Source organism: Hemibagrus wyckioides, linkage group LG19, assembly GCF_019097595.1.
Source record: "Hemibagrus wyckioides isolate EC202008001 linkage group LG19, SWU_Hwy_1.0, whole genome shotgun sequence".
NCBI lineage: Eukaryota > Metazoa > Chordata > Actinopteri > Siluriformes > Bagridae > Hemibagrus > Hemibagrus wyckioides.
In genome coordinates this window covers 1,437,501-1,450,195 of record NC_080728.1, presented here as the reverse complement: position 1 = coordinate 1,450,195, position 12,695 = coordinate 1,437,501, and the positions used below count along the sequence as shown (strand labels likewise).

Genomic DNA, 12,695 nt, shown 5'->3' with positions numbered 1-12,695 from the left:
TTATCTGTAAGGAGCGCTGCTGTGTTTACGCCTGATGCTGCGGGCAGCCATGTTACGATGACGTCACTCACTGACTCCGGAGGAACTCGGACTTTTCCCGAGTAGGAAATTCCGAATTGAGAGATTTTTACTTTTATTTGTCGGGGGTCACAAAATACGAGTTCAGCCCTCCAAGTCGAAAGCAACAAACACACTTGTTTTAATATATCTACGATATTTTACTTTAACACATCGTTTCTAGATCATTTAAAGAAAGAGGATGTGAATGTTGTTAATATATCTGTATCTAAATACACACTGAAAATGCCAAGTTTGAAGAAAATGAGAAGAAGAAAAAACAAAAACCTGTCCGGAACTGCAGTTCCGAGCCGCCGGTTTCTAGCCGGACGGGTTTGTTGGACACACGCGTTTTCTCTGCGTCTGTTTGAGATGGCGCTCAGTCAGTAAGCAGAGCGAGGCCTGTGTTGTTATTTCTCTTCATAAAGATAGATTAAATAAACCCCGCGGACATGATGGAAGGTGGGAAACCCTCTCTGGCGCTCGTTTATCAGGCTGTACAGGCGCTGTATCACGACCCGAATCCCGCCGGGAAGGAGCGAGCCTCGGTGTGGCTCGGAGAGCTGCAGAGATCGGTGAGCTAAAAACGGGGAAACTTGGGGGCAGTAATCACCCTCCCCCGGGCTCCTGAGGGACAGAGCACTGCCCCGTGGGGTTACACACACTCTGGGGTCGGGGATCTTACATTAAGCAGTACACGGTGTGCTTCATTTTAATGCTGGAGGGTTATTTCCACACAATCTCCTCAACTGGTGTTGCGCAAACCAGTGCTCCGTGTTAGCCAGGGCGAGAACACACACACACACACACACACACAGCGGTGTAGTTTTATACAGGTTTATAAACATGTCCGTCACACCACAAGGCCTGGGTTTACTCAGGAAACACACCGCTGTCTCACTCCCGTCCACACACACACACACACTCCGCGGCTAGGGGCTAGGCTAACGAGCCTGCTAGCATTGACATGTATATACAGACTACAGAGCTCGTCACTATTACAGACCTCTCTCTCTCACACACACACACACACACACACACACACTGTACTGCTCTCATGTTCACCATGCAGAGGAAACTAACACCTTTATTTTCACTGTAAAGTATGAATTAAGGGAAGAAGACAGGAAGCGGTGTAATGTCGTGTTCCTCCCAGCTGCTCTGTGCTTTCATAATCTCTCTTTCTTTCTCTGTGTGTGTGTGTGTGTGTGTGTGTGTGTGTGTGTTTCTCGCTGTCACCCTCTCTGAAGGTGTTTATATACGGAAACGCTGATGTTAATGCCGCCTTTTCACCACAGGAGTGCGCCCCCTAGCGGCGGCCGCGCCTCACAAAGAGAGCGCGCGCTCGTTAAAAGCTGCCGTTAAAAATATGTAAATATATATATAAATGTATATAAATATATATATATATATATATGTATTTGCTTTTAATGTGACGTCACATCCTGTGCTTGTCGTCCTCGATTATGACGCGTACTCGGGTTGTAAAAGCTCGTCCCCGGGGCGCAGGAATAATTCATATCTCTTTCCGTAGGTCCCGTTTAAACCAGAAGTGGGTGTGGTCTATACAGGAAGTTTTTTTTGTTTTTATGTGAAAGCTGCAGTATTACCAGGAAACGTGAAGCACAGGGCTGCTGGGGGAAATATGAGAGTGAAGTACAGAGCTGACCACAGGCAGGCGGAGGTCAGAATAAACCTAAAGGTGTTAAAAAAAAAAAAGTTTGTGTCTCTGACTGGACATGTGCAGGGTCAGGGTGAAATGTGTGGTCAGTGCCAGTGAGGTGTGAAGTGTTGTCTAGTAGGCAGTTAATACACCTATCTCCCTGTCTGTATGTTGTCTGTTTAATTACGGTCAGTGTCACACGCTTGACCTGTCCACCTGTCTCTTCTGACCGCTTCTCGGTTAGTGACCCACTCTCCATACAGCCATCATTCTGAGAGGTGTTTACATTCAAACTAATGTGTTCACGGAAGCAGAGCTACTGCGCTGGCATCTCTGGAACTAAATATAGACCCTGGATCTCCATTCCTAAATTCATCCTTCACCCAGTGTAATCTTAGAAACTAGCCACTGTGTACAGCTGGTCAAGGAAGAGCCGGACCATTTCCTGCACACGGTTCAAGGCCCACACTGACTTTGTTATTATATGATTGTCTCATTGAAAATGTCAGAAGCAGCCAATCATCGTATGAGTCGGGGAGTCATCCATCCATCCATCCATCCATCCATCCATCCATCCGTCCGTCCATCAGCGTGGATTAAACTAAAGGACTCGGTGTAAAATCCTGACCTTAAACCTCCTGCTTTCTCTTCCTTCTCCTGTACAGATGTATGCCTGGGAGATCTCGGACCAGCTCTTGCAGATGAAGCAGGACGTGGAGTCATGTTACTTTGCGGCACAGACCATGAAAATGAAAATCCAGACGGCGTTCTACGAGCTTCCTCAGGAGACGCACCTCGCCCTGCGTGACTCTCTGCTCTCTCACATTCAGAACCTCAAAGACCTCTCACCCATCATCATCACACAGGTAATACTTCTGTTTCCAGTCCCCTTACATGGACACCAGTCTCCGGGTGCTGGTCAGTGTGATGAGTTTCTTGTGGTGTGTCTTTGTCCTCCTTCCTCAGCTCGCCCTGGCGATCGCTGACCTCGCACTGCAGATGGCATCATGGAAAGGCTGTGTTCACACCCTCATAGAAAAGTAAGAGTCCTCTCTCTGTCCATACGTGTCTGACCTCTAGCGCAGGTACGTACACTTAAAACACCGGCCACATGTTTCCAGACAAACTGCCCCAAAACCTTTCAGACACACCTGAGGTGTCATTTTTAGCCAGAAACGGAGCTCCAAAGTCATCTAAACTGACCACATGTTGTTGGCACTGTAGATCACAGAGGGAACATTATTCATGTGACCAGCGCACTCTCTCTGAACCCAGACCTTTCCAAAAGTATTAGAAAAGATCAAATCTGATACAGTAGATCAGGATTACTTACAGCTAGGCGTGTTGAGCAACTTCAAGAACAATGACAGATACACTATATTGCCAAAAGTATTCGCTCACCCATCCAAATAAACAGAATCAGGTGTTCCAATCACTTCCATGGCCACAGGTGTATAAAATCAAACACCTAGGCATGCAGACTGTTTTTACAAACATTTGTGAAAGAATGGGTCGCTCTCAGGAGCTCAGTGAATTCCAGTGTGGAAGTGTGATAGGATGCCACCTGTGCAACAAATCCAGTCGTGAAATTTCCTCGCTCCTAAATATTCCACAGTCAACTGTCAGCTGTATAATAAGAACGTGGAAGTGTTTGGGAACGACAGCAACTCAGCCACGAAGTGGTAGGCCACGTAAACTGACGGAGCGGGGTCAGCGGATGCTGAGGCGCATAGTGCGAAGAGGTCGCCAACTTTCTGCAGAGTCGATCGCTACAGACCTCCAAACTTCATGTGGCCTTCAGATGAGCTCAAGAACAGTGCGCAGAGAGCTTCATGGAATGGGTTTCCATGGCCGAGCAGCTGCATCCAAGCCATACATCACCAAGTGCAATGCAAAGCGTCGGATGCAGTGGTGTAAAGCACGCCGCCACTGGACTCTAGAGCAGTGGAGACGCGTTCTCTGGAGTGACGAATCGCGCTTCTCCATCTGGCAATCTGATGGACGAGTCTGGGTTTGGCGGTTGCCAGGAGAACGGTACTTGTCTGACTGCATTGTGCCAAGTGTAAAGTTTGGTGGAGGGGGGATTATGGTGTGGGGTTGTTTTTCAGGAGCTGGGCTTGGCCCCTTAGTTCCAGTGAAAGGAACTCTGAATGCTTCAGCATACCAAGACATTTTGGACAATTCCATGCTCCCAACTTTGTGGGAACAGTTTGGAGCTGGCCCCTTCCTCTTCCAACATGACTGTGCACCAGTGCACAAAGCAAGGTCCATAAAGACATGGATGACAGAGTCTGGTGTGGAGGAACTTGACTGGCCTGCACAGAGTCCTGACCTCAACCCGATAGAACACCTTTGGGATGAATTAGAGCGGAGACTGAGAGCCAGGCCTTCTCGACCAACATCAGTGTGTGACCTCACAAATGCGCTTCTGGAAGAATGGTCAAAAATTCCCATAAACACACTCCTAAACCTTGTGGACAGCCTTCCCAGAAGAGTTGAAGCTGTTATAGCTGCAAAGGGTGGACCGACGTCATATTGAACCCTATGGATTAGGAATGGGATGTCACTTAAGTTCATATGCGAGTCAAGGCAGGTGAGAGAATACTTTTGGCAATATAGTGTATATATACACACAAGCATTTGTGTCAAAAGTATTGGAACAAATAGTCTTACCATAAACAGTGCTTAATATTTATGATTAATAAATTAGGATAATATAATGGACATTTCCATTTAATCCCTCACCAAATGGATTGATGCCACAGAGTGTGGAATCATCCCGTATCCTCTTCCCTTCCTCTCCTCTTCTCAGGTACAGCAATGACGTGACTTCAATGCCGTTCCTGATCGAAATCCTCACTGTGCTGCCGGAGGAAGTGCACAGCCGATCCCTGAGGATAGGTGCTAACCGGCGGTCGGAGATCATAGAGGACCTTGCTTACTATTCCACCACTGTGGTCACTCTGCTGGTGAGCCTCAGGCCTTTTCTCACCACTCCTCCATCATCAGTAAACCACCTCACCTTTCAGCTGAGATCTTTCACAATGCTCTAGTAATCGAGTATCGACAGGATAGTGTAATATTTCACTGCACAGACGATCACACATACTGGAGCACCATATTGCAGAGTATTTTTATTATTTATTTTTCACTTTATTACAACATTCACACTGTATGATGCTCAATTTTACTCTCTAACACACTTTAGTGGTTTCAGCTGCATAGAAATGGTTTTTATCTTTGATACCAGATGACCTGCCTGGAGAAGTCTGGGAGCGATGAGAAGATGCTTATTAAAGTGTTCCGCTGCTTGGGCAGCTGGTTTAACCTGGGTGTGCTGGACAGCAACTTCATGGCTAATAATCAGCTCCTGGTGGTTTTATTCCAAGTGCTAGTAAGTCCTATATATCGCTTCACTTTATTCTGTTTTGTCTCTTCGTCCTGTTGCCCAAAGATCACATGCCGGATTTAGTACATATGAAGTGTGAAGCCTGACCTGTATTTTTTGGGCCTCTCAGTTCGAGTGAAAGGGAAGTTATTATGCTACAGCACACAAACACCTTCTGTAGCGTTGTGTGCTTCAGACAGTTTGAGGAAGAACCACATGTGGGCGTGATGGTCAGGGGAGCACATACCTTCGGCTCTTAATGGCCTCTTCTTTTTCTGTAACAGTCCAATTTGTATTGGTCTCTCTCTCTCTCTCTCTCTCTGTGTTATTTTTTAATCATCAGCCAGGAAGTGTATGCCTCCTCACGTAGTGGTGTTCAGTTCGTAACCAAGCTATTTGAATAAAACAAATTCATCCCAGGAGTGTTGATAAAGGCTGCATTGTTTCTTTTCTTTTTTTAGTATACTCTATGAATATATATTTATTTAACGTCTTGTCACATCAACAAGTAGCCACCCTGCTCTCGTTTGATCTCCAACTCCAGAAAGATTCGATTCTCTGGTTCACCGAAGAATCGATTCACTGATTAACTAAAGAGTCAATTCCCTGATTCACCGAAGAATCGATTCACTGATTAACTAAAGAGTCAATTCCCTGATTCACTGTACAGTCGATTCACTGATTAACTAAAAATTAGATTCTCTACTTCACTGTAGAGTCAATTCACTGATTCACTGTAGAGTTAATTCACTGGTTAACTAAAAAGTCAATTTGGTGATTAACTAAGGAGTCGATTCACTGATTAACTAAAGAGTTGAATAACTGATTTACTAAAGAGTCGATTCACTGATGAGCAAATCAATTATTCAGCTCTTTAGTTAAAGAGTCTAATTGCTGGTGCACTATAGAGTCAGTTCACTGATTCTGTTTATGGCACCCTGTTTGTACTATTTGGCGTTAGCTGTCTTATCACTTCATAGCGTTCTTCACGGATCTTCACCGATACACACGTGTAGAAAGGTGGAATCTTGTACTGATTCAGCATCCGTGTCCTCTTTGGTCTTTTCTATTTGTTGCGACTTTTTCCGGTTCTTTTGTTTTTTAATATAATTTTGTATTTCTTCTCTCTGCTTGCAGCAAAGGGACGAGTGCCCGACTAACTTGCATGAAGCGGCATCTGACTGTGTGTGTTCCGCCCTCTACGCCATTGAGACTGTAGATACACACGTGGCTCTGGCCATGCAGCTGTTCCAGGGCGTCTTGACACTAGAAACAGCTTACCACATGGCCGTGGCACGAGAGGACCTCGACAAGTAAAGCTGCACGCATCCTCATCATGCTCCATAGATACTGTTCTTCACCAGAATGACAGATGTCCATGTCCTCTCTCTTTTACACACACAGGGTGCTGAATTACTGCCGCATTTTCACCGAGCTGTGTGAGACCTTTATGGAAATTACAGTCAGGAGCCCGGGGCAAGGCATGGGTGATTTACGCACCTTGGAGCTTCTACTCATTTGTGCTGGACATTCTCAGTATGAGGTTAGTGTAGTGTGCACACACACACACACACACACACACACAGAATCTTCTGTCTGAATTGTGTGTCGTCTGTTTCAGAGGAATGCAGAGGACCCAGATATATTCAGGAATTAAAAACACAACGCTGCATGGTTTTTGTCTGCTGTCCTCAGAGTTGTGCTCAGGATTTTGAGAAGTGTTTAAGAAGTGTGTGTCTCATTTACTCATCAGGTGGTGGAAATCTCATTCAACTTCTGGTACCGCCTGGGGGAGCACCTGTACAAGACCAACGATGCTGCACTGCACGGCGTCTTCAAACCCTACATCCAGAGACTACTGCACAGCCTGGCACGCCATTGTCAGCTGGACCCAGACCATGTGAGCACCATCCCTGAAACATCTTCACCACAAACCACAGCTTTCATGTCTCTCTAATGCTTTCTCTTTTTTTGTGAGAGAGTTTACCAGCTTCATATTGCTGAGATCTGGCAACCCAGGATATCGGCATGTGTGGTAGACACAGAAGGGACTTTTTTCCCTAGCCACTCTTCCACAAAATCCATGCATGTTCAGTCTTTTTCTGATTGTGTAATAAACATTTCATGCACATACCGAGGCCTTTAGGTCACATGACGTAGCTTGTAGGTATTTCCTTTCTATCTCTGAGCATTTGTCAGACATCAGACTGAGGTTGCTGGGATGCTCACTGTGGAGAAGATCCACAGCTGAAGTGTTTTTGTATCTGTAAACACTCCTAACTGTAGAAGAGTGACCATCACATTGTTTGGAGACTTATAACCCGGCCCAGATCGACGAGCAGCATCTGTCACGTCTCTGAGGTCAGGGGTGATGTCCAGTAGTATTGGAATGATGTAGACACACAGCCGAGGGCTTCAGAACCCCGACCTGACACAGGTTCTGAGTGACGGACCGTGTGCTTCATTTGTCTGTGTGTTTAATCTCGTCTCTGTCTAACAGGAAGGAATCCCAGAAGACACGGACGACTTCGGGGAGTTCAGACTGAGGGTTTCTGACCTGGTCAAGGACGTTATTTTCCTTGTAGGCTCAATGGAGTGTTTCTCACAGGTATTACTGATATACACATATAAACATGTTATAGCATTCTTTTATGATGTAGTATTGGACTTGTAGATTTCTCGGCACTCACGTGTGTGTGTGTGTGTGTGTGTTGTAGCTGTACTCTACTCTGAAAGAGGGAATCCCAGCCTGGGAGGTTACTGAGGCCGTGCTTTTCCTAATGGCTTCTATTGCCAAGAGTGTGGACCCGTGAGTGAGCGCTGCAGCGTGGACTCGATGTCTCAGTGTTTATTCTGACAGATAAAGCTCTACTCAGACACTCAGTAGTCTGTGTCTGTTCAGATGTGTTGAATATAAACGTTTCCTTCCCCCTGTGTGTGTTCTTAGTGAGAACAACCCCACGCTGACTGAAGTGCTGGAACAAGTTGTGCTTCTTCCTCAGACGGTGCACATCGCTGTGCGCTACACCAGTATCGAGCTGGTGGGAGAGATGAGTGAGGTGATGGACCGCAACCCACGCTTCTTAGGTGAGAACAGTCCCTACAAACCATCTCTCTCTTCACAGGAACTCCAGCAGGGTTCAGGTCAGGATGTACATCAACATCCACAGCTGCACACATCTGGACCTGTTTAGACTCTTCAGACTGGCTGACTTCACACTCCTGTGCTTATAATATATATATGTATATATGTGTGTGTGTACATATACCCTGGTTAGAACAGCAGCTCCGGATCTCTTCCTGTAGTGTGTAACAAACACAGAGGGATCCTGCAGAACATTTTAAAGCTCCTTTATATCCTTCAACCAGCAGGTTCTCATTAGGATGAAATCCAGAGACTGGGATTGTCATTGCAAACGCTGGAAGACTTTGTGTTCAAAGAGTTTCTGATGTTTCTAATGTGATGTGGTATACAATTCTAATCAGAATGATTTGTGTGCGCGCGTGTGTGTGTGTGTGTTTGATGCAGATCCTGTGCTAGACTATCTAATGAAGGGGCTGCGGGAGAAGCCATTAGCCTCGGTGGCAGCGAAGGCTATTCACAACATGTGCTCGGTGTGCCGGGAACACATGGCACAACACTTCCAAAGCCTGCTGCACATCGCACGCTCGCTGGATTCCTTCGCTCTGAACACGGACGCCGCTATTGGCCTGCTCAAGGGTATGACCACACACACACACACACACAGTGTACAGGCAGTGCTTCCATCAGAGCACCCTCTATTTATTTTTAAAATAATTTATTCTTTTACTGCTGGTTAGTGAAATGTCATAGCTTTGAAGAGTGATGTGACATCACCGGAGATGTGTATGATTTATTTCTGAAGTATAAGAGATCATGGTGATGACCTCAGTGTTTCTGGTTTCTCAGGCACAGCACTGGTGCTGGCTCGGCTTCCTCTGGAGAAGATAGCAGAGTGTCTGAGTGATCTGTGCTCTGTTCAGGTCATGGCTCTGAAGAAGGTGAGTGCCTGACCACTGGGGAAAAATGTGCTCATTATCTCTCTCTCTCTCTCTCTCTCTCTCTCCCCCCCCCCATGTCTTGACCCCACACACACACACACCTCTGTCCATGTGACCACAGACAGACTGCACACATGGCAAATAAAGTTATGACTCCTTTTGATGAAGTGAGGTCCTCCAGTTCCAGCTAGTTCCTTTCACAGCCAGTGTTGGGGTCAGTTCAGGGTCAGATTGTTGCTGCAGTCAGACCACACTAGGGTTGGACTGGAACCCAACCGAGCACCTTGCTGCGACGGTGTTGGACCAGGTATTTTGGTGCTGTGTTCTCAAAGGAACTACACCAGTGAAACCCCGTATACACAGCACTGTTTTAGAGTAGGATTAATGCTGGACGCTAGGGATGCCACAATACTCAATATAATATTGAAACGTTTGGTACAACCTCCACAGTTCAATATGCGTATGTGAACCACGGTTTTTCGTTTTTTCCTTAAAATAATAATAACCATGTGTTTATTACCCTCTGAAACCTCCTGTTTGTGTTTATTACCCTCTGAAACCTCCTGTTTGTGTTTATTACCCTCTGAAACCTCCTGTTTGTGTTTATTACCCTCTGAAACCTCCTGTTTGTGTTTATTACCCTCTGAAACCTCCTGTTTGTGTTTATTACTCTCTGAAACCTCCTGTTTGTGTTTATTACCCTCTGAAACCTCCTGTTTGTGTTTATTACCCTCTGAAACCTCCTGTTTGTGTTTATTACTCTCTGAAACCTCCTGTTTGTGTTTATTACCCTCTGAAACCTCCTGTTTGTGTTTATTACCCTCTGAAACCTCCTGTTTGTGTTTATTACCCTCTGAAACCTCCTGTTTGTGTTTATTACCCTCTGAAACCTCCTGTTTGTGTTTATTACCCTCTGAAACCTCCTGTTTGTGTTTATTACCCTCTGAAACCTCCTGTTTGTGTTTATTACCCTCTGAAACCTCCTGTTTGTGTTTATTACTCTCTGAAACCTCCTGTTTGTGTTTATTACCCTCTGAAACCTCCTGTTTGTGTTTATTACCCTCTGAAACCTCCTGTTTGTGTTTATTACCCTCTGAAACCTCCTGTTTGTGTTTATTACTCTCTGAACTTCCTGTTTGTGTTTATTACTCTCTGAACTTCCTGTTTGTGTTTATTATTCTCTGAACTTCCTGTTTGTGTTTATTACCCTCTAAGCCTCCTGTTTGTGTTTATTACTCTCTGAACTTCCTGTTTGTGTTTATTACTCTCTGAGCCTCCTGTTTGTGTTTATTACTCTCTGAACTTCCTGTTTGTGTTTATTACTCTCTGAACTTCCTGTTTGTGTTTGCCTGTACTGTATGTCTATGCGCTGAGACAGACACGCCTCCCCTCAAGTAAATATCCAATCAGTGAGCGCTAAAGTTAGGGGCGGTAACCATGCTTGCGATGCTGGTGTCAGATTTCACTCTAACCCTGGAGAGAGGTGAAGTGAGACAGGAACATGAGGAAGCTCCGTCTCTCAGATCTGTGGTGTGGGAACATCTCGGATTTGTTGTGGACTATGATGGAGATGAAACAAAAACACTAAACAGAACATGGCTCTGTTTAAGCGCCGTTCCACACGAGTTACTGAGATGGAAATACTTCAACATGACCACACATCTGCAGCTCCATCACCCAGAGATATCACTGTGTGGAAGCAGGAGGGCGGAGCAGGGAACACAGGAACCCAAAAAACCACAGTCCCCTATCTGATCCCTTCCAGCATTCAGACACAACTGGTTCAGAGAGACACAAAAAATAATTATAATATAATAATTGCTAAAGATCTGCAGCCGTTTTCTGTGATCGGTGATGTGGGCTTTCAGCAAATTATTAAAGTGCTGGAACCGCGTTACACACCACTGACACGGACTTTTCCCCGAACTCTATGAAAAAACACGCAAAAAACCGAATCGGTTAAAGCACAAAGTCTTGCTCTAATAACAGATAGCTGGACCTCGGGGGTAACAGAGTTCTCTCACCCTGACTGGTCATTACAGAGAGTTCTCTCACCCTGACTGGTCATTACAGAGAGTTCTCTCACCCTGACTGGTCATTACAGAGAGTTCTCTCACCCTGACTGGTCATTACAGAGAGTTCTCTCACCCTGACTGGTCATTACAGAGAGTTCTCTCACCCTGACTGGTCATTACAGAGAGTTCTCTCACCCTGACTGGTCATTACAGAGAGTTCTCTCACCCTGACTGGTCATTACAGAGAGTTCTCTCACCCTGACTGGTCATTACAGAGAGTTCTCTCACCCTGACTGGTCATTACAGAGAGTTCTCTCACCCTGACTGGTCATTACAGAGTGGATTGGGGAATAAAGAGCACCGTCCAAACCCGTCTCCTGTAATAAAGTCATACAAGCGCTAATTTTTATCTCACTATTTTCAGTACACTATGAATGTGTACAAGTTCATTTTTGCATTTAAGTAAAATAAGAAAATTGCAACTAAAACCAGTTTCTTCTTAACATACTTCCTGTTTCCATCACCTAAACAAAGAATAATGGAAAAAAAAAACCTTTAATTTGCCGAAACAAAAACCCCGGTACGTATTGAACCGTGGGTTAACTGTATTGTTGCATCCCTACTGGACACACACTGTATACAGTCACAGGAAAGGTTGACCATCACACATGTCCTTACTGCAGTGCATGCTGATTGTCCTTTGAGAAAAAGACACTGGTGCAGTTAGGGGAGGAAGATGCTGTAATCTGCCCCCTCAGTGTTGGGGAGGAAGATGCTGTAATCTGCCCCCTCAGTGTTGGGGAGGAAGATACTGTAATCTGCCCCCTCAGTGTTTTTTGCCCCCTGATGACCTGGGCAGTGCTATCTTCTCTAAAACCTAAACAAATAGGTGAAGACTGTTTTTTCTCTTTTATTGAGACAGATTTCTTTCAGGATCAGTAAAGGTTATCTTAATGTTGGTGTGTGTGTGTACGTGTGTGTGTGTGTACGTGTGTGTGTGTACGTGTGTGTGTGTACGTGTGTGTGTGTACGTGTGTGTGTGTGTGTGTGTCTTTTAGCTGCTGTCTCAGGAGTCTAGTAACGGAAAATCCTCAGACCCTACAGTATGGTTAGACAGACTGGCGGTAATCTTCAGGTATGTCCTCAGAACACACTCACTCACACACTCTCACACACACACTCTCACTCACACACACTCTCACACACACTCTCACTCACACACTCTCACTCACACACTCTCACACACACACTCTCACACACACACTCTCACACACACACTCTCACACACACACACACACACACTCACACTCACACTCTCTCACACTCACACACACTCACACACACACACTCTCACACACTCTCACACACTCTCACACACTCTCACTCACACACTCTCACACACACACTCTCACACACACACTCTCACTCACACTCACACTCTCTCACACTCTCACACACTCACACACACTCACACACACACACTCTCACACACTCTCACACACACTCACACACACTCACACACACTCTCTCACACTCACTCACACACTCT

General features: G+C 45.5%; 1 protein-coding gene across 1 annotated transcript in view; it reads left to right on the top strand.

Annotated features, from left to right (window-relative positions):
- The first annotated feature begins 374 nt into the window (after window positions 1-374).
- The window catches only part of tnpo3 (transportin 3), a 24,599-nt gene continuing 12,278 nt past the window's right edge, over window positions 375-12,695 (top strand). Inside the window, exons 1-14 of the mRNA XM_058416879.1 lie at window positions 375-632; window positions 2,386-2,586; window positions 2,687-2,760; window positions 4,533-4,689; window positions 4,971-5,114; window positions 6,246-6,421; window positions 6,513-6,651; window positions 6,862-7,008; window positions 7,609-7,716; window positions 7,826-7,917; window positions 8,056-8,195; window positions 8,638-8,829; window positions 9,040-9,131; window positions 12,205-12,281. Coding sequence (XP_058272862.1) covers window positions 510-632; window positions 2,386-2,586; window positions 2,687-2,760; window positions 4,533-4,689; window positions 4,971-5,114; window positions 6,246-6,421; window positions 6,513-6,651; window positions 6,862-7,008; window positions 7,609-7,716; window positions 7,826-7,917; window positions 8,056-8,195; window positions 8,638-8,829; window positions 9,040-9,131; window positions 12,205-12,281 — 1,862 coding nt within the window. The 5' untranslated portion in view covers window positions 375-509. The remainder of the gene's footprint in view (window positions 633-2,385; window positions 2,587-2,686; window positions 2,761-4,532; window positions 4,690-4,970; window positions 5,115-6,245; window positions 6,422-6,512; window positions 6,652-6,861; window positions 7,009-7,608; window positions 7,717-7,825; window positions 7,918-8,055; window positions 8,196-8,637; window positions 8,830-9,039; window positions 9,132-12,204; window positions 12,282-12,695) is intronic.